General features: G+C 43.8%; 1 protein-coding gene across 2 annotated transcripts in view; it reads right to left on the bottom strand.

The window, feature by feature from the left end:
• Positions 1-10,229: 10,229 nt before the first annotated feature.
• Positions 10,230-21,737, bottom strand: part of LOC140727040 (arylsulfatase D-like) — a 99,471-nt gene continuing 87,963 nt past the window's right edge. Inside the window, exons 10-11 of one of the 2 annotated variants that reach the window (XM_073044229.1) lie at positions 11,118-11,249; positions 10,230-10,811 (exon numbers count right to left, since the gene is read on the bottom strand). In XM_073044229.1, coding sequence (XP_072900330.1) covers positions 11,164-11,249 — 86 coding nt within the window. In that variant the 3' untranslated portion in view covers positions 10,230-10,811; positions 11,118-11,163. Of the gene's footprint in view, positions 11,250-21,737 lie in introns of both variants that reach the window. The other variant, XM_073044228.1, reaches the window with a different exon arrangement.

Below are 21,737 nucleotides of genomic sequence, written 5' to 3'. Positions count from 1 at the left end.
ATCCAACTTGATTCTTTCCAAAAGCTCCAGAACATCCTCTTTCTTAATATCTACATGTTCAAGCTTTTCAGTCTGCTGCAAGTCATCACTACAATCACTAAGATCCTTTTCCATAGTGAATACTGAAGCAAAGTATTTATGAAGTACCTCTGCCATCTCCTCTGGTTCCATTCACACTTTTCCACTGTCACACTTGATTGGTGCTATTCTCTCACATCTTGTTCTCTTGCTCTTCACATACTTGCAGAATACCTTGTGGTTTTCCTTAAACCGGTTTGCCAAGGTCTTCTTGTGGCCCATACTGACTCTCCTGATTTCATTCTTAACCTCCTTCCTGCTAGCCTTATAAGCTTCTAGATCTCTATCATTACCTAGTTTTGAACCCTTCTTTTCTTCTTGACTAGATTTACAACAGCCTTTGTACACCACTGTTTCTGTACCCTACCATCCTTTCCCAGTCTCATTGAGATGTATCTACGCAGAACCCCATGCAAATATTCCCTAAACATATGCCACATTTCTTCCGTACATTTCCCTATGAACATCTGTTTCCAATTTATGCTTCCAAGTTTCTGCCTGATAGCCTCATATTTCCCCTTACTCCAATTAAATGTTTCCCTAACTTGTCTGTTCCTATCCCTCTCCAATGCTATGGTAAAGGAGATGGAATAAGTTGGATAAGTCACTGGGACCGGATGAGATGTACCCCAGGCTACTGTGGGAGGTGAGGGAGGAAATTGCTGAGCATCTGGCAAGGATCTTTGCATCATCAGTGGAGATGGGAGAGGTTCCGGAGGATTGGAGGGTTGCAGATGTTGTTCCTTTATTCAAGAAAGGGAGTAGAGGTAGCCCAGGAAATTATAGACCAGTGAGTCTTACTTCAGTGGTTGGTAAGTTGATGGAGAAGATCCTGAGAGGCAGGAATAATGAACATATGGAGAGTTATAACATGATTAGGAATAGTCAACATGGTTTCATCAAGGGTAGGTCATGCCTTACAAGCCTGATTGAATTTTTTGAGGATGTGACTAAACACAATGATGAAGGTAGAGCAGTAGATGTAGTGTATATGGATTTCAGCAAGGCATTTGATAAAGTACCCCATGCAAGGCTTATTGAGAAAGTAAGAGGGCATGGGATCCAAGGAGACATTGTTTGGGGATCCAGAACTGGCTTGCCCACAGAAGGCAAAGAGTGGTTGTAGTCGGGTCATATTCTGCATGGAGTTCAGTCACCAGTGGAGTGCCTCAGGGATCTGTTCTGGGACCCTTACTCTTTGTGATTTTTATAAATGACCTGGATGAGGAAGTGGAGGGATGGGTTAGTAAGTTTGCTGATGACACAAAGATTGGAGGTGTTGTGGATAGTGTGGAGGGCTGTCAGAGATTACAGCAGGATATTGATAGGATGCAAAACAGGGCTGAAAAGTGGCAGATGGAGTTCAACCCAGATAAATGTGAAGTGGTTCATTTTGGTAGGTCAAATCTGATGGCTGAATATAGTGTTAATGGTAAGACTCTTGACAGTGTGGAGGATCAGGGGGATCTTGGGGTCCGAGTCCATAGGACGCTCAAAGCAGCTGTGCACGTTGACTCTGTGGTTAAGAAGGCATACGGGGTATTGGCCTTCATCAATCATGGAATTGAATTTAGGAGCCAAGAGGTAATGTTGCAGCTATATAGGATCCCGGTCAGACCCCACTTGGAGTACTGTGCTCAGTTCTGGTCGCATCACTGCAGGAAGGATGGTGAAACCATAGAAAGGGTGCAGAGGAGATTTACAAGGATGTTGCCTGGAATGGGGAGCATGCCTTATGAGAATAGGTTGAGTGAACTCGGCCTTTTCTCCTTGGAGCGACGGAGGTTGAGAGGTGACCTGATAGAGGTGTGTAAGATGATGAGAGGCATCGATATTGAGGATAGTCAGAGGCTTTTTCCCAGGGCTGAAATGGTTGTCACAAGAGGACACAGGTTTAAGGGGCTGGGGAGTAGGTACAGAGGACGTGTCAGGGGTAAGTTTTTTACTCAGAGAGCGGTGACTGTGTAGAATGAGCTGCCGGCAACAGTGGTGGAGGCATATACGATAGGGTCTTTTAAGAGACTTTTGGATAGGTACATGGAGCTTAGAAAAATAGAGGGCTATAGGTAAGCCTAGTAATTTCTAAGGTAGGGACATGTTTGGCACAACTTTGTGGGCCGAAGGGCCTGTATTGTGCTGTAGGTTTTCTATTTTTCTATGTTTAATTGTGATCACTATCTCCAAAATGCTCTTCCACTGAGAGACATGACACCTGCTTCTCCACTTGTAGGCTTATCTACATATTGTGTCAAGAAACCTTCCTGAACACACCTAACAAACTCTGGACATGCGAATCAGTACTTGGGAAATAAAAATCTCCCACCACAACAACCCTATTATTATTACAGCTTTCCAGAATATGTTTCCCTATCTGCTCCTGGATGTCCCTATTACTATTGGGTGGTCTATAAAAAACACCCAGTAGAGTTATTGACTCCTTCCTATTCCTAACTTCCACCAATAGAGTCTCCATAGACATCCCCTCCATGACTTCCTCCTTTTCTGCAGCCATGACACTATCTCTGATCAACAGTGCCACACCCTACCTCTTTTTCCTCCCCCCCGTCCTTTCTGAAACATCTAAAGCCCGGCACTTGAAGTAGCCATTCCTGCCTCTGCACCATCTAAGTCTCTGTAATGGCCACAACGTCATAGCTCCAAGTACTGATCCACACTCTAAGCTCATCCGCTTTATTCAAAATACTCCTCACATTAAAATAGACACATCTCAAACCTGCTCTATCACCTGCCTGTCCTCCCTTTCACACTGTTTGCAAGCTTTTTCTATTTGTGAGCCAACCACCCCTTCCTCTGTCACTTCAGTTCATTCCCACCCCCCCAGAAATTCCAGTTTAAACTCTTCCCAATAGCCTTAGCAAACCTCCCCACCAGGATATTGGTCCCCCTGGGATTCAAGTGTAACCCGTCCTTTTTGTACGGTCACACCAGCCTCAAAAGTTGCCCCAATGATCCAGAAATCTGAATCCCTGCCCCCTGCTCCAATCCTCCAGCCACACATTTATCCTCCACCTCATTCTATTCCTATTCTCACTGTCACGTGGCACAGGCCGTAATCCTGAGATTACTACCTTTGATGTCCTGCTTCCAACTTCCTTCCTAACTCCCTGTAGTCTGTTTTCAGAACCTCCTCCCTTTTCCTACCTATGTCGTTGGTACCAATATGTACCACGACCTCTGACTGTTCTCCTTCCCACTTCAGGATATCATGGATGCAATCAGTAACATTCCAGACCCTGGCACCTGGGAGGCAAACTACCATCTGCGTTTCTTTCCTGCATCCACAGAATCACCTGTCTGACCCCCTAACTATAGAGTCCCCTATCACTGCTGCCATCCTCTTCCATTCCCTACCCTTCTGAGCCACTGGGCCAGACTCTGTGCCAGAGGCACAACCACTGTTGCTTCCTCCATTTAGGCCATTTCCCCCAACAGTACTCAAACAGGAGTACTTATTGTCAAGGGTAAGAGCCACAGGGGTACTCTCTAGCATCTGTTTCTTGCCCTTCTCTCTCCTGACTGTTGCCCACTTATCTGTCTCCTGAGGCCCCAGAGTGACTACCAGCCGATAGCTCCTCTCTATCACCTCCTCAATCTCCCTGACCAGATGAAGGTCATCGAGCTGCATCTCCAGTTCCCTCATGCAGTCCCTAAGGAGCTGCAGCTCAGCGCACCTGGTGCAAATGTTGCCGTCCAGGAGGCTGGGAGTCTCCAGGACCTCCCACATCTGACGTCGTGCACAGAAAACCAGCCTCACACACATACTTTCTGTCTGTATTCTAAACAGATAACCTGCCTCGCCTCGACCCTTTATTGCTTAAGCCCCGTTGAGCCAAAGCCTTCCTGCTTTGTCTCCCTCTACTCCGTCGCCTGCTCCTCAGACTCCCGCTCTGTAAAGCTGTCTTCTTTTTAAACTCTTCCTGCTGTTCTCACTGGCCGACCTCCACATGCTCGTGCAGTTATAAAGAAGGCAAGACAATTCTTTACGAGTTTGAAGAGATTTGGTATGTCAACAAATACATTCAAAAACTTCTACAGATGTAACGTGGAGAGCATTCTGACAGGCTGCATCACTGTCTGGTACGGGTGGGGGGGGCAGCTACTGCATAGGACCGAAAGAAAGTGCAGAGGATTGTAAATTTAGTCAGCTCCATCTTGGGTATCAGCCTACAGAGTACCCTGGACATCTTCAAGAAGCAGTGTCTCAGAAAGGCAGTGTCCACTATTAAGGACCTCGGGCATGCCCAAAGCATCCCCTTTCCTTGCTAAAATCATTGGGTGGGAGGTACAAAAGCCTGAAGGGACACACTCAGCGATTCAGGAACAGCTTCTTCCCCTCTGCCATCCGATTCCTAAATAGACATTGAACCCTTGGACACTACCTCACTTTTTTAATATATAGTATTTCTGGCTTTTTTGCACAATTTTTAATCTATTCAATATACATATACTGTAATTGATTTAGTTATTTATTTATTATTATTATTTTATTTTGTTTTTTTTCTTCTATATTATGTATCGCATTGAACTGCTGCTGCTAAGTTAACAAATTTCACATCACATGCCGGTGATAATAAACCTGATTCTGAACTGTGAATAAAATTGTAATTATACCTGATTGTACAGCTTCCTCTGGCAACTTGTTCCATATAGCCACCACCACCACACAAATTCTGCAGGAACTCAGCAACATGCAGCATCTATACAGGTATCCCACTAGGATGAGTGGGGCATTATTTTCACATCATCAACATTAGCAAGACCCTTTAGAGCATATCCAGCCATGCGGCGTGGAGCTATGTCTCTACCAAAGGCGGTGTAGCTCAACATCTTCAGAAAAGATGTGCTGGCATTGGAAAGGGTCCAGAGGAGGCTCACAAGGATGATTCTGGGAATGAAAGGGTTATCATACAAGGAACGTTTGATGGCTTTGGATTTAGATGAATGGGGGGGGGGGGGGATCTCATTGAAAACTTTCACATCTTTAAAGGACTAGACAAAGTTGATGTGGAAAGGATGTTTCCCATGGTGGCGAAGTCTAGGACAAGAGGGCACAGCTCAGGATAGGGGGGTGTCCATTTTGAAACAGAAATGCAGAGCAATTTCGTTAGCCAGCATGTGGTGAATTTGTGGAATTTGTTACCACAGGCAGCTGTAGAGACCAGGTTATTGGATGTATTTAAGGCAGAGATTGATAGGTTCTTGATTGGACACGGCATCTAAAGAGATGGCTGGGGAGAGGGGTTGATGAGGGGAAAAAAGGATCAGCCAAATGGCCGAATTCTGCTCCATTGTCTTATGGTCTTACCGTAATTTACATTTTTTTCCTATTATAATGTATTGCATTGTACTGCTGTTGCAAAGACAACAACTTTTGTGACATATGCCAGTGATTTTAACCTGATTCTGATTCTGATAAGCTATGGTTAATTCTTGTTTTTCTTGTGAATGACACTTACAATGTACTATGTGCCTGTGATGCTGCTGAAGGAAGTTTTTCATTGCACCTATGCATACATGAACTTGGGCAGATGACAATGAACTTAACTTGGCTCTACACTGCCTTCTCAAGGGCCCCAAGGTTTGGGATAAATATTGCTCCTGCCAGTGAGACCTATATTCTGTGAATGAAAAATTTCCAGACGTGGCAAAAGGATGGAAATGAAATCTACACATGTTAATTGCAGCCTCATCCCTGGCACATAAGTTGACCTGTGGAGACATCTCTTACCTTCTCTCTTGGGCTCTCTCTTTACTTTAATGGGAAAATACCAATTTGAACATATGGATCCCTTGACATACTTTACTGTTTCACTCACATCTGCTTAACTCAAATCCCCAGTAGTAGATTTCCAAAGTTAAACTCAATCAAATCCGGATATTTATTTATTTGTCGTGGTAGAATGCAGAATAGGTCCTTCCATCCCTATGAGCTATGCCGCCCAACAACCCCCCAATTTAATCCTGGTCCTATCATGGGAGAATTTAAAATGACCAATAAACCTAGCAACCGGTATGTCTTTAGACAGTGGGAAGAAACCAGAGCACCTGGAGAAAAGCCATGCGGAGAACATACAAACTTCATGCAGACAGCAACAGGAATTGAACCCAAATCACTGGTACTTTGAAGAACATTGTGCTATAACCACTGCACTACCATGCTGCCCCACAGTTCAAATGTTCTTAGTCTCTGTGACATCTCCGCAGGACTATGGATGAAGTGGTTATGTATTGAAAGGTTCACAATCTCTTAAAAGCCCCTCAGAAAACAAAATGTCTCTTTGTTACCATTTTTTTCACCAATTAAGCACTTTACTGCAATAAATGTCAATTAAGCAGGATTTACATTTTTACATTGACTTAAAAGAAGCGTGAGTGCATTGTGAGTGGATAAGCATGGAGCCCTAGTTCAATAAACTGCAGAAAATTAATGAGCTGGGGCACAAAAGGCTCACCCAACCGAATCTCAGCATTCACCACTATGCCTATAGCTCTTCAGGTCACAGACCCTAATGTACACATCTAAGCAATGAGAGGAGATCTCATTGAAACCTATTGAATATTGAAAGGTCAAAATATTGGGTGGCGGGGAGGAGATCCATCTCTAACAAAGGAGGTATAAGACACTCCTTCCCTCTGCTAATCTGCAGGTCACCTCTGGGCAAAGTGTAGAACCTACTTAGCCCCCTAATCAGGGTCACATGAATCTATGGGAGCAGGTTGTGGTTGGTTGTATGAGCAACTGGTGCATATCACAAGACCGGCTATGTGATCACTGATGTCACGCGGACAATCTCTGAAGAGTATTGATAATGGCCGGGGTTATCCATCTTGTAAAGACACTGTCCAGAAGAAGACAATGGCAAACCACTTCTGTAGAAAAATTTGCCAAGAACAATCATGGTCATGGATAGACCATAATCACCCATCATCATACAACGTAGCATATAATGATGGTGAAAATAGAGTGGACATGGAGAGGATGTTTCCAGTAGTGAGAAAGTCACTAAAGCCACCAGATGTCACAGACCTAGACAAGGATGTCCCTTTAGAACAGAGATGAGGAGGAATTTATTTAGCCAGAGGCTGGTGAATCTGTGGATTTCACTGGCACAGACAGCTGCAGAGGCCAAGTCATTGGGTATACTTAAAATAGAGGTTGTTAGTTTCTTGATTAGTAAGAACGTCAAAAGTTATGGAAAGGGCAGGAGAAAGGCATTGAGAGAGATAATAAATCAGTTATGATTTAATGGTGGAGCAGATTTAATGGCCTGAATGACTTAATTCTGATCTTTTGGGCCTATTCACCCTATTCAGAACCATAGTTCACAATTGGATTGCATAGAGGAAGAGAGAGTTTAAAAGAAGCGAGTGAGGGTTGTCACCACATTTTGTGTGCCACAGTTCCTGAGGAGATGCTGAGTTGTGCATGAATAAGTCCTTCGCAAGAGCCAATGAAAAGAAGTTAGGATTAAATGGACTGGCCATTGTGGGACCGACCATTGTGTGAGTGGGCCAATGGTCAAGTGGGGAGTTGAGGTTTTGGCTTATGGAGGCTCAAGCAAGGAGAGGCATAGGCCACAGTTAGATTTTATTTCATTATTTATTCTTTCTTGCTTTCTTATTGCAGATTTAGAGCGGAGGGGATGCCAGGCAAGATAGTGGAATCCTCCTCTTTTGGGATATGGGAAGGCAGGGAGACCTTCAGCGTCCCTGACAACCACACCTGCGAGGCGTGCATCCACCTGCAACTTCTAACAGGCCGTGTTAAGTAGTTGGAGCTGGGACTGGATGAACTCTGGATCATTTGGAAGTCTGAGGAGTTGATAGACTGGACGTACAGGGAGGTAGTTATCCCCCAGGTGCAGGACACAGATAACTGGGTTACCATCAGGAGGGGGAAAGTCGATAGGTAGACAGTGCAGTGTACCCCTGTGGCTGCTCCCCTCAACAACAGGTAATGTTAGGGGAGGGATGACCTAGCCAAGGAGAGCCACAGCAGTCGGGTCTCCGGCACTAAGCTTGGCTCCGTAGCTCAGAAGGGAAGTGGGGAGGAAAGAGGCAAGCTGCAGTGATGGGGATCTGTTGGTTAGGGAAACAGAAAGGAGGCTCCGTGGACAAGAACCATAAAGTAGAAGGGTTGGCATTACTAGTCAGGGAAAATGTCACGGCTATGCTCAGTTAGGACTGAGAGAGTTCATCTTGTGAGGCGTATGGGTAGAATTGAGGAATAAGAAAAGTATGATCATGTTAATTGGATTATATTATAAACCACCCAACATTCAATAGGACTTAGAGGAACAAATTTGTAAAGAGATCACGCTGTTTCAAGAAACATAAGCTTGTGATAGTAGGTAATTTTAACTTTCCACAATTTGACTGGGACTCCCGTACTGTGAAAGTGCTGGATGAGAACGAGCTTGTCAAATGTGTTCAGGAGTGTTTCCTTAATCAGTACATAGAAGGCCCATCTACAAGAGACTGCGATATGTAGTGATTTCTTTTCACTTTGACGTGAAAGAGTCTTTCCTGTTGATCAGTATCAAAAATACCAAATTAAATCCCTTGTGATTCCATGCTGTAATACAATAAAACATGATAACTTTCAAGGCAGGGGATGAATACTTTTTATAGGCACTGTATGTATAGCTAGGGTGCCTAAGTCGTTTGCACAGTACTGCAGTAATTTTACATTTGCACTACAGCTGCCACAAAACAGCAACTTTTATGACATTTGTCAGTGATGATTCTGATTCTGATATAGATCTCTGTTGTAGGCTGAGAGTGGGAAGGGGGCAGGGAGAGGGGAATCATGATTGGGAAAAGGGGAAGGGAGAGGGGAGGGAAGCATTAGAGAAACATTCTGTAATGATCAATAAGCCAATTGTTTGGAATCAAATGACCTTGCCTGGTGTCTCAGGGCTGAGTGTGTCTGCACCATGCCAACCCATATGCCTGGAAGACCTTCTCTGCCATCTGTGTGACACCTTTCTCCCCCGATGTTCCATCCTTCCCATTCCCAGCATCCTTTGCTCCCACCAGATTTACAAACTCGCTCTCCGCTCCACGTTGACAAATACAGTACTGTGCAAAAGTCTAAGTCGCCCTAGATATATTTCTCTTTCTATCTTTTATATCTCTTTGTTCTTCCCCTTCGAGGTTCTTTTGACTTGGAGTTACACTCTGACTTTGGTCCTTTGTGGGAATTGGACCCACTCCCAGGGCCTCATGACCAGCCGCTTTTCGATATACCAAAGATGCGGTCTGGAAGGCAAGCACTCCTTTAGGTTTCCAGTTTTTCATGGCTCTGGAGACCGCCTGATTCAAGGATGGAACCTGAGTTCTTTGGGCACAGGGCTCGGAATAGACCTTTAACACCATAAACCAGTGAGTTGTTTGCTATCTCTCCCCTCTAGCTATGAAATGGAGACACCTCTTTTTCCCTTATTAGGGAGAGAGAGAGAGAGAGACTGTGGTATGTCGAGTACCAGTGCGGTACTGCAAGTCTGTTTTATTTGTTGCTTTGCTGCACACTTGAGTGCTTGGTGGGAGGCATCAATGATGTTTTTTTGCTGGTGGGGGGTGTCGTTGCCTTCCTGTCGCTTGTGCGTGGGAGTGGAGATGTGAGGGGCTTTGGGGTTCCAAGATTTATCTGTCATTTATTCTTTAGGGCACTCCTCTGTTTATGTGGATGTTTGTGAACAAAAAGAATTTCAGGGTGGATATTGTATACATTTCTCTGACATTGAATACACCTATTGATGTGTTACCATATGCTATCTTGAGATTCATTTTTTGCAGACACAGCAGGAGAATAAAGAAATACAACAGAAATTATCAAAAACTATGCTCAAAGACTGAGAAATAAGCAATGTACAAAAGAATTCAAGTTGTACAAAATAAATAATAGTGAGGATGAGTTGTGAAGATTCTTTCAACGTGAGTTAGTAGAAAGTTCAGATACTTGCAGATAGTTTGGCCAATTCAACCAAGGCATCCAACCTGACAGTGTTACGTATCCCGTAACAAGGTGTCTGACCAGCAGAGAAAGAAGAACCCATTGGAATCTGGTGGTACCAAACTAAAGGTGTTTATTAGTAATATCAATATCAAAAATGCAAATATACATATAAAACAAGTTAGCAGTAATAAACCTAAAAGTGTAGGAATAATAATAATCAATAATAAACAAGCTCTATCGATGTCTAGGGGTAAATGAATTGTCATAGGAAAGTATAGGGTTCAGTTCATAAATGCTGAGGTGGTTATGGTTGTTGTACTGAAATCGTTGGAGAGAGAGAGAGCGAGCGAGATGTAACAGCTACAGCAGCCAAACCTTCCTTTGCTTTCTTAATCCGTCGTATCGTTGTGGTCATTCAGTTATGACCCCTCTGAACTTCAGCTAGACCGTTCTTCTGTGGTGGACTCGTCACTCTGGCATGAGTGGACACACACAGAAGTCCCCTCCGGCCCTGCTGTAACACTGTGAGCTTTACTGACCGATCTCCTGGTTCGGTCTCCGAAGCCCCCACCTTTCTGTGGGTTCCCAACACTCAGTCAGTGTCCACTGGTGTGTCTGAAGGGTGTCTCTCCAGACCTGTCTTTTTATCCCCACTCACGGGATCTCAGCTATCCATCAACTCTGAATGACCGTGTCCATCAAATCAGGCCACTCCTGCTATCTCCTGAAGAATGTTAACGAGCAAAGTAAAGTCCTTGTAGTAGAAAGTAAATAATCCAGGAAGAGTCATAATACAGTAAATCAACAGTCTCTCTCCCCTCTCTTATCTGTAGCAAATGTTCTTGTCTGGGCTTTATCTCTCTCAATAGTAGCATAACAACAGCAATAGTTCATAGTTCTCAGGAGGGGGGGTTGGGAATGGTTAACTCTGCACCCCGTTGTCCATCAGGTCTGTTCATCACTCATAACAACAGCATGAACATCAGTTCTCTAACATCTGATAATATCTCCCCCTTCCCCCTTTCTCTTGTTCCATTCCCCATTCTGGTTCCACTCTTACCTTTTCTGTTAAACACAGAAAAACATAGAAACATAGATTTATGTTTCTATGTTTTCTGTTCTCGTCTGCTCCCTGGTGCCTCCCTCTGGTGTCCCTTCTTCCTTCCATTCTCCCACAGTCCACTGTCCTCTCCTGTTTGAATTAAAAGCAGCAAATTAGAAAGCAGCATCCATCATCAAAGACCCCCACCATCCAGGCCATGCCCTCTTTTCACTACCACCACTGGGCAAGAATTCTTATGTCCCACACCACCAAGTTCAGGAATAGTTATTACCCTACTATCATCAGGCTCCTGAACCCACAAGGTTAACTTCAGTTACCTCAACAATGTACTGATTCCACAACCTATGGACTCACTTTCAAGGTCTTTTTGCAAGTCATATTCTCAGTATTTTTGTTTTATTTGCACAATTTGTTGCCTGTCTTTTGCACATTGTTTGTCAGTCTTTGGCTGTTTGTATATATTTTTTCATAAACTCCATCACATATCTTTATCTTAGGTTCCTCCTGTACCTAATGGAGTGGCTGCTGAGTGTATGTTCATGGTCTTCAGCTGCTGTAGCCCATCCACTTCAAATTTCAATGTGTGTGTTATTTGAAATACTGTTGTATTCCTGCCAACTTGAACCAGTCTGGCCATTCTCCTCTGACCACTCTCATTAACAAGTCATTTTCACCCACAGATCTACAGCTTACTGGATGTTTCTTGTTTTTTGTTTCTTGCAGGAGTCTCTGCAAATTCTAGAGACCGTTGTGTGTGAAATTCCCAGGAAATCAGCAGTTTCTGAGGTACTGTCTAGCGCCATCAATTATTTCACTGTTAAAGTCCTTCATATCATATTCCTTCCCATTCTGATATTTGGTTTGAACAATAACTGAATCTCTTGACCATGTCTGCATACTTTTGTGCACTGAGTTGCTGCCACATGATTGGTTGATTAGATGACCGAATAGGTGTATGTAGGTATGTACGATACTAAGGTAGGAGGTGTTGTGGATAATGAGGTGGGTTTTCAAAGCTTGCAGGGAGATTTATGCTGGTTAGAAGAATGGGCTGAACGTTGGCAGATGGAGTATAATGCTGAGAAGTGTGAGGTTCTACATTTTGGCAGGAATAATCCAAATAGAACATACAGGGTAAATGGCAGGGCATTGAGGAATGCAGTGGAACAGAGAGATCTAGGAATAACAGTGCATAGTTCCCTGAAGGCGGAGTCTCATGTAGATAGGGTGGTGAAGAAGGCTTTTGGAACGCTGGCCTTTATAAATCAGAGCATTGAGTACAGAAGTTGGGATGTAATGTTAAAATTGTACAAGGCATTGATAAGGCCAAATTTGGAATATTGTGTACAGTTCTGGTCACCGAATTATAGGAAAGATATCAATAAATTAGAGAGAGTGCAGAGACGATTTACTAGGATGTTACCTGGGTTTCAGCACTTAAGTTACAGAGAAAGGTTGAACAAGTTAGGTCTCTATTCATTGGAGCGTAGAAGGTTGAGGGGGGATTTGATCGAGGTATTTAAAATTTTGAGAGGGATAGATAGAGTTGACGTGAATAGGCTGTTTCCATTGAGAGTAGGGGAGATTCAACTGAGAGGACATGATTTGAGAGTTAGGGGGCAAAAGTTTAAGGGAAACATGAGGGGGTATTTCTTTACTCAGAGAGTAATAGCTGTGTGGAATGAGCTTCCTGTAGAAGTAGTAGAGGCCAGTTCAGTTGTGTCATTTAAGGTAAAATTGGATAGGTATATGGACAGGAAAGGAGTGGAGGGTTATGGGCTGAGTGCGGGTAGGTGGGACTAGGTGAGATTAAGAGTTCGGCACGGACTAGGAGGGCCGAGATGGCCTGTTTCCGTGCTGTGATTGTTATATGATTATATGTTATATGATAGGCCTCCGTTAGTCTCAATAGACCATGGTTTTGCACCTTGGAAAGTTTCCAGGGCGCAAGCCTGGGCAAGGTTTTTTTTATGGAAGACCAGCAGTTGCCCAAGCTGCAAGTTTCCCCTCTCCACGCCACCGATGGCATTAGGGCATTAGGACCCATACAGCTTGGCACCGGTGTCGTCGCAGAGCAATGTGTGGTTAAGTGCCTTGTTCAAGGACACACATGCAACCTCAGCCAAGGCTCGAGCTAGTAACCTTCAGATCACCGGACGGACGCCTTAACCACTTGGCCACGTGCCAACGAATAGGTGTAGAGGTGTACCTAATAAAGAGGCCACTGAGTGTAATTTGAGGAACAGAAATCCATACTTGGAATAGTTAATTTTCAGTGCAGTAAAGAGACCTTCCATTGGTTGGGGTTAACCATGGATATTGCATCCTAGTTGTCTACATGACACACAAGCCAGGGGTGTACAATTTTAGAAGCAGGCTGTTACCCATGAAGCAGGCTCACCCTCTCTGTGGAGCTGGTGAATCCAAATGAACAGCAGAGATGAATACCATTTGACACCAGTAGCATCACAGGACTTGCCAGTTGGCACTGAACTCAACGTAGGATTACCTTAGGGACTCCAGCTCCGGATTTGTCCCTCGGGGTTTACACATGAAGCCTTCCCCAAGACTGGGTTTAGCCGCAAGGCAGCGGAGGTTTTGAGATCAGAGTTTTGCTTCTCCTGGATGAATTGCCAACCATGGCTGAGAAGCCCCATCGACTGGTTTTAAGTCGTCAGTAACCCACCTTTGTTCCTTCTCCTGTCATATAGAAGTGGTTCCACTGGACTTAGTAGCTAAGTCACGTGTGAAGGTCAGGAGCTGGACTTGGTTGTTGGAGGTTATTTGAGACGCACACCACTGGGGGCATTTAAAAGTTATTGGGAGCTTATCCCCAGTACAACCCCCTGGCTAAAACAACCATAAGGAACCAGGGAAGACTGGCTAATGAACAATTGTCATTTTTGAAAAGGTATGTACATTGAAATGTATGAGGCATCTTTGCAATGAGTTCAGTTGGTTGGTACATATGACACCCATTGACAAATCCACACCCCTCCCTGACCAAGTGCTGATGGAGACAAGGCGAGCTAATTTTGCAAAACATTGTGCGGAGGAACATGAACAGGAGAACATCTGCAGATTCTGGAAATCCAAGCAACACACGCAAAGTGCTGGAGGAACAAGTGTCAAACTGCAACCTTGGGATTTTCTTGTTTAATCAGAAATCAGACCCTTGATGGAAGCTCCTGCTACATCAATCATGGTGAATGGTGGCAACTTCACTTTGACAAAGAAGTGTCAGACATCATCATTCTGAAAAGGAAATTAAATCTGACAATAGTACAGTTTTCAGTGATGGATTTTCCTCAGGGTTTATTCAATAAGATTAATGTTTGCTTCTTTACCCCCTGCACCAACCCACCAATGCACTGTAGGAATATCTACAGTTCCATTCTCGGCTAGAATACAGTCTGTTGATTAAAGACATGACGCAGGCAGAGATGTGACCAGATTCAGATTTTCTTAACACATACAGAACATCTGAACATACAGTGAATGAGCTTCCTGTAGAAGTAGTAGAGGCCAGTTCAGTTGTGTCATTTAAGGTAAAATCGGATAGGTATATGGACAGGAAAGGAGTGGAGGGTTATGGGCTGAGTGCAGGTAGGTGGGACTAGGTGAGATTAAGAGTTCGGCACGGACTAGGAGGGCCGAGATGGCCTGTTTCCGTGCTGTGATTGTTATATGATTATATGTTATATGATAGGCATCCGTTAGTCTCAATAGACCATGGTTTTGCACCTTGGAAAGTTTCCAGGGCGCAAGCCTGGGCAAGGTTTTTTTTTATGGAAGACCAGCAGTTGCCCAAGCTGCAAGTTTCCCCTCTCCACGCCACCGATGTTGTCCAAGGGAAGGGCATTAGGACCCATACAGCTTGGCACCGGTGTCGTCGCAGAGCGATGTATGTAAATAGAGATTAAAGATGGAAATAGAGCTGTTTCCGAAGATGCAAGCAAAGGAGTCGCTGTTAGGTGGCATTGCCTCCTCAGTGACCACAATATGGGGTCATGCTCTCTTTTCTCTTCTGTTGTCAGACAGATGGTACAGGAGACTCAGACTCACACCAGCAAGTTCATGAAGAGTTATCACCCCTCAACCATCAGAGTCTTGAACCAAATGGGATAATTTCACTCAACTTCCCTTGCCCCATCACTGAAACGTTCCCACAACCTATCATTTCACTTACAATGCCTCACCATCTCATGTTCTTGATATTTATTTGTTATTATTGTTTCTTTCTTTTTGTATTTGCGCAGTTTATTGTCTTTTGCACTGTACAGTCGATCACCCCAAGTTCATTGATTCTGTTATGGTTATTATTCTACAGATTTATTGAGTATGTCCACAAGGAAATGAATTGTATAACTGTATATGGTGACTTGCATGTACTTTGATAATAAATTTACTTTGAACACACACGATGCTGGGTGCTGTTGTTTTTTTTTGCTGCTGTGGGGAGGGGGGATTGTTACTTGCTGTCACTTACGCACGGGAGGGAGGGGAGCTGGGGCGACTTTAGGGTTCTAACATTTAACTGTCGTTCATTCTTTGGGGCACTCCTCTGTTTTCGTGGATGGTTGCAAAGCAAAAGCATTTCAGGATGTATATTGTATAAATTTCTCTGGCATTAAATGTACCTTTAAAACCTTTGAAACCTCTTGACACAGAGTCAGAGAATGTTGAATCTTTGTGGGTGGAGTTAAGAATCGGCAAGGGTAAAAAATAAATCATTATGGAAATCATATATAGGCCTCCAAATAGTAGCCAAGAAGTGGGATTGAGATTGCAACGGGAGCTGGAAAGGGCAGGTAATAAAGGTAATGTTACAATTGTAATGGTGGACTGCAATATGCAAGGGGATTGTGAAAATCAGGTTAGTGTCGGATCGTAAGAGGGGAAATTTGTTGAATGCCTACAAGATGTCTTTTTAGAGCAGATTTTGCTCGAGCCTACTCAGCGAAAGGCTATCTTAAATTGGATGTCGTGTAATAACCCAGATCTTATTAGGGAGCTTAACATAAAGGAACCCTTCGGAGGCAGTGATAAAATATGATAGAATTCATACTGCAATCTGAGAGGGAGAAGTGTAAGTCACATGTATCTGTATCACAATGGAATAAAGGGAGTTACAGAAGCATGAGAGAGGTGCTTGCCTGGGTGGACTGGAGGAGGATACTGGTGGGGATGACTGCAGAATAGAGGTGGCTGATTTTTCTGGGAATAGTTCACACGATATCACATAGTTATGTCCCACAAAAGTTGTTCTCAAATGGAAGGGCTAGGCAACAGTGGCTGACAAAGGAAGTTAAGGACTGCATAAAAGCCAAGGAAAGGGTGGCAAAATTGAGTGGGAAGTTGGATGATTGGGAAGCTTTTAAAATCCAACAAAATGCAACTAAAAATCTATAAGAAGGGAAAAGATGAATTATGAGGGCAAACTAGCTGATAATATAAAGTAGGATACTAAGTTTTTTTCAGTAATATAAAGACTAAAATGGAAGTGACACCATTGAAGAGTGATGTTGGTGAGGTAATAATAGGGGACAAAGAAATGGCAGATGAACCTTATAAGTACTTTGCTTCAGTCTTTGATGTGAAAGACACTAACTGTATCCAGAGGTCTGTGTGTGTCAGGGAGCAGTATTGAGTGCCATTGCAAAGGAAAAAGTGCAAGGCAAACTGAAAGGTCTTAAAGTGGTTGTCACCTGGACCAGATGGACTACATCCCAGAGTCCCGAGAGAGGTTGCTGAAGAGGTAATGGATGTGTTGGTCATGATCTTTCAAGAATCACTTGATTCTGGCATGGTCCCAGAGGACTAGAAGGTTGCAAATGTCACTCCACTCTTTAAGAAGGGAGGAAGGCAAAATAAAGGAAATTATAGGCCAGTGAGCCTAACCTCAGTGGCTGGGAACCTGTTGGAGTCCATTATTAAGGATGAGGTTTCAGGGTACTTGAAGAATAATTATGAAATAAGTCAAAGGCAGCATGGTTTTTGTAAAGGGAAATCTTGCCTAACAGGTCTGTTGGAATTCTTTGAGGAAGCAACAAGCAGAGTAGACAAAGGAGAGGCAGTGAATGTCATTTACTTAGATTTTCAGAAGGCATTCGATAAGGTGCCTCTCATAAGGCTGCTTAACAAGATAAAATCCGATGGTGTTACAGGAAAGAGACTGGCATGGATAGAGGAATGGCTGACAGGCAGGGAATGGCTGAGTGGGAATAAAAGGATTTTTTTCTGGTTGGGTGACTAGTGGTGTTTCTCAGGGGTCAGCGTTGGAGCTTCTACTTTTCATGTTGTTTGTCAATGATTTGGATAGTGCAAGTTGATGGCTTTGTGGCAAAGTTTGCAGATGATACAAAGATAGGTAGAGGGGTAGGAGGTATTGAGGAAGGAATGCGATTGCAGCAGGACAGAGAAATTGGAAGAATGGGCAAAAAAAAAGTAGCAGATGGGAATACAGTGTTGGGAAATGTATGATAATGCAGTTTGGTAAGAGGAACAATAGTGTGGACTACTATGTAAATGGGGAGAAGGTTTAAACTTCGGAGGTGCAAAGGGACTTGGGAGTCCTCATGCAAGGCTCCCAGAAGGTTAACTCACAGGTTGAGTCTGTGGAACGGAAGGCAAATGCAATGTTGGCATTCGTTTCAAGGGGAATAGAATGTAAAGACACGGAGATAATGCTGAAGCTTTATAGGACACTCTTCAAGCCGCACTTGGTGTCATGTCAACAGTTCTGGGTCCCTTATCTCAGAAAGGTTGTATTTTCATTGAAGAGAGTCCAGAGGAGGTTCATGAGGATGATTCCAGGAATGAAGGGGTTAACATATGAAGACTGGCAGCTTTTGGCATGTATTTACTGGAATTTTGATAAATGCATGGGGATCCCATTGAAACCTACCGAGTGTCGAAAGGTCTAGACAGGGTGGACGTGGAGAGGATGCTTCCTATGGTGGGAGTATCCAGAACAGCCTCAAAATTGAGGGGTGACCTTTTAGAACAGAAGAAAAGAGGAGTTTTTTTTAGCTAAAGTGTGGTGAATCTGTGGAATGCTCTGCCACAAACCGCAGTTGAGGTCAATTCTGTGGGTATATTTAAAGCAGAAGTTGATAAGATTTCTGATTGGTCGGGACATCGAGGAATATGGTGAGAGGGCAGGTGTATGGGATTGATTGGGATTCAGGATCAGCAATGAAGAACTGGTGTGGACTCGATGGACTGAATGGCCTAATTCTGCTCCTATGTCTTATGGTCTTATGGACCTGACTGGTGGGAGTCCATGATGATGGATGCTGCTTTCCTGCATTGTGTTTTAGGTAGATGTGCTCAAATGTAGGGAGGGTTTTATTCGTGATGGGCCTGGCTTTATCCAAAATTTTTTGTTGGAGTTTCCGTTTAAGGGCATTGATGTTTCCATACCAGGCTGCTCCAGATTTTCAGCATCTACAATCTCCTGTGTGTCCACTTTGATTAAATCTGATGCCCATCGCAGGCATGGCTGAAGCGTGAACTTTAGTTGTATGTTGAGGCACCGAAGTGCACCTCTGCAATCACATCCCAGGTAGGAGTCAATGTCTCCCTGCAGAACCAATAGCAGAGATGTGCATATGTCTTGTCTCTTTCGTTTGAGGAAGGAAGTCCTCTGGGGCAATTATATGAAGACAAGTCCTCAGCAGGGAGCCTTCTGCAAGTTACTGTCTGCAGATGTCCCTCACTTCCAGCACGTTTGAAAAATACCCACAATTAACGAAACCATCATCTCACCAGGGGCAAATTAAATTTAACTCATGTCAGCCATTTAAAACACATATCTGAAAATGACATTATAATTGGTTATACAATAAATAAAGTTTAAAGTCTTTTGAAAGGAAAATCAAATTAGCAAATAATTGCATCACAGCTGGATGTAAACTAAAAGTAAATATTAATCAGTACAAATGAAGCTACTCTGTATAATGAGGATCAGAATCCATTGAAAGCTCTTTAGTGACAATTGCCCTGATGTAAAATTATTCCTTTTGTTTAACTAGCTAATAATCCAATTTGTTAATACTTCAGATGAGACTATTGGAGTGAAGGAGGATGAGAGGTGACCCGATAGAGCTGTACAAGATGATAAGGTGCAGACAGAGTGACAAACACGAGAAAATCTGCCCATACTGGAAGTCCAAAGCCACACACACAAAATGCTGGAGGAACTCTGCGGGTCAGGCAACATCTATGGAAAAGAATAAGTAGTTGACGATTCATGCTGAGACCCTTCATCAGGACTGGAAAGGAAGGCGAGGTCAAAGTAAGTATGTGGGGAGGGAGGGGAGGAAGAAGTTCAAGGTGGTAGTTGATAGGTGAAACTGGAGAAGGGGGAGAGGATGAAGTAAAGAGTAGGGAAGTTGATTGGTGAAAGAGATAAAGGGCTGGTGGAGGTGGAATCTGATGGGAGTGGATAGAAGACCATGGAAGAAAGGGAAGAGGGAGGTGATGGGCAGGTAAGGAGATAAAGTGGATAGACAGAGATTATTTTTCCCCAGGTAGAAATGGCTAATATGAGGGGGTATAGTTTTAAGGTAATTGGAGGAAAGTATGGGGGGGGGGGTATGTCAGAGGCAAGTCCTTTTCGCAGGGGGTGGCCAGAAGGGCCTGTTCCACACTGTATCTCAAGTTTAAAAAAATACAGCGGAATGCATCATTTTGTGTCAAATCATTTCACTGAAGATTGCACAGGTGTTGTAACATTTCTGGTGCCAACATAGCAGGCCGACAGCTCACTAACCTAGCCTATCTTTGGAATATGAGAGGAAACTGGAGCACCCACGAGGTCATGGGGAGAATGTACAAAGTCAGCTGTGAGGATTGAAACCCGACCTTAGAGATGTTGCTGAAAAGCCATGCGCTAACCCCTGTGCAAAGTCACCACATTGTGCCGACCTCTTAACCTGCTGAGATCAATCAAACCCTCCCCTTCGACATATCCTTCAATTTTTCACCAGCCCGGTAGAGTGTTCCACATAACCACCACTATCTGCGTAAAGGACTTGCCTCTGACATACCCCCCCACCCCCGTACTTTCCTCCAATTACCTTAAAACTATACCCCCTCATATTGAAGGATATGTCAAAGGGGAGGGCTTGATTGATCTCAGCAGGTTAAAAGATCGGCACAATGTGGTGACTTTGCACAGGGGTTAGTGCATGGCTTTTCAGCAACATCTCTAAGGTCGGCTTTCAATCCTCACAGCTGACTTTGTACGTTCTCCCCATGACCTCGTGGGTGCTCCAGTTTCCTCTCATATTCCAAAGATAGGCTAGGTTAGTGAGCTGTCGGCCTGCTATGTTGGCACCAGAACTGTTACAACACCTGTGCAATCTTCAGTGAAATGATTTGACACAAAATGATGCATTCCACTGTATTTTTTTAAACTTGAGATACAGTGTGGAACAGGCCCTTCTGGCCCTTCGATCTGCTCTGCCCAGCAACCCCCAATTTAATCCTAGCCTAATCACGGGACAATTTACAATGACCGATTGACCTACCGACTGGTGCGTCTTTGGACTGTGGGAGGAAACTGGAGCACCTGGAGGAAACTCACGCGGTCACGGGGAGAAGGTATAAAACCCCTTAGAGACACTAAGTCTGATCAGGTGTTACAACTATTTGATCCTACTTTGCACTTGTATACTGGAAATTACATTAAACTATCTTGAATTATGATGTTTCAATTTTCCTTTAACAAATAAAGCCAAACTTTAGATCTTTAGTCTCCTTTGCCTAAGATGGTGGATGTATGGAATGAGCTGCCAGAGAAAGTGATTGAGGCAGGTGTAATAATAACGTTCAAAAGACATCCAGGTAAGTGCTTGGACAGGAGGGATTAAGGGGGATATGGGTCAAACGGAGGCAAATGGGACTAGCTTGGAGGGCATCTGAGTGGATGAGTTGGGACACAAGGGCCTCTTTCTGTGCTATAACTCTACTACCAAGCTCTCTCCTTGTTTTCACACATACCCTGCCTCTCTGAGCATCTCATCTCCGTAACCCCACAATAACCTCTCTCCTTGCCCCAAGGCCACCATGGCAGTCTTGCTGGATCAGAATCAGAACAAGGGTATGGTTTAATATCACCGGCATACATTGTGAAATGTGTTAACTTTGCAGCAGCAGTACAATGAAATACATGATAAAACCGAAAAATCTGAATTAACGGGAGGTATATATTAAACGGTTAAATTAAGACTAGTAGTGCAAAACAGAAATTTAAAAAAAAACGTAGAGAGGTAGTGTTCATGGGTTCAATGTCCATTCAGAAATTGGATGGCAGAGGGGAGGAAGCTTTTCCTGAATCATTGACGATGTGCCTTCAGGCTCCTGTACCTCATTCCTGACAGTAACAATGAGAAGAGGGCATGTCCCAGGTGGTGAGGGTCCTTAATGATGGACTCCGCCTTTCTGAGGCACTACTTCTTGAAGCTGTCTCGGTTACTACACAAACTAGTACCCATGATGGAGCTGACTAACTTTACAACTTTCCGCACCTTACTTACGTCCTGTATAATAGCACCCCCTATACCAGAAGCTGATGCAGCCAGTTAGAATGCTCAGCACGGTGCATCTGTA

The sequence above is a fragment of the Hemitrygon akajei genome, chromosome 4 (genome assembly GCF_048418815.1).
Source record: "Hemitrygon akajei chromosome 4, sHemAka1.3, whole genome shotgun sequence".
NCBI lineage: Eukaryota > Metazoa > Chordata > Chondrichthyes > Myliobatiformes > Dasyatidae > Hemitrygon > Hemitrygon akajei.
This window is presented reverse-complemented; position numbering and strand designations above follow the sequence as displayed.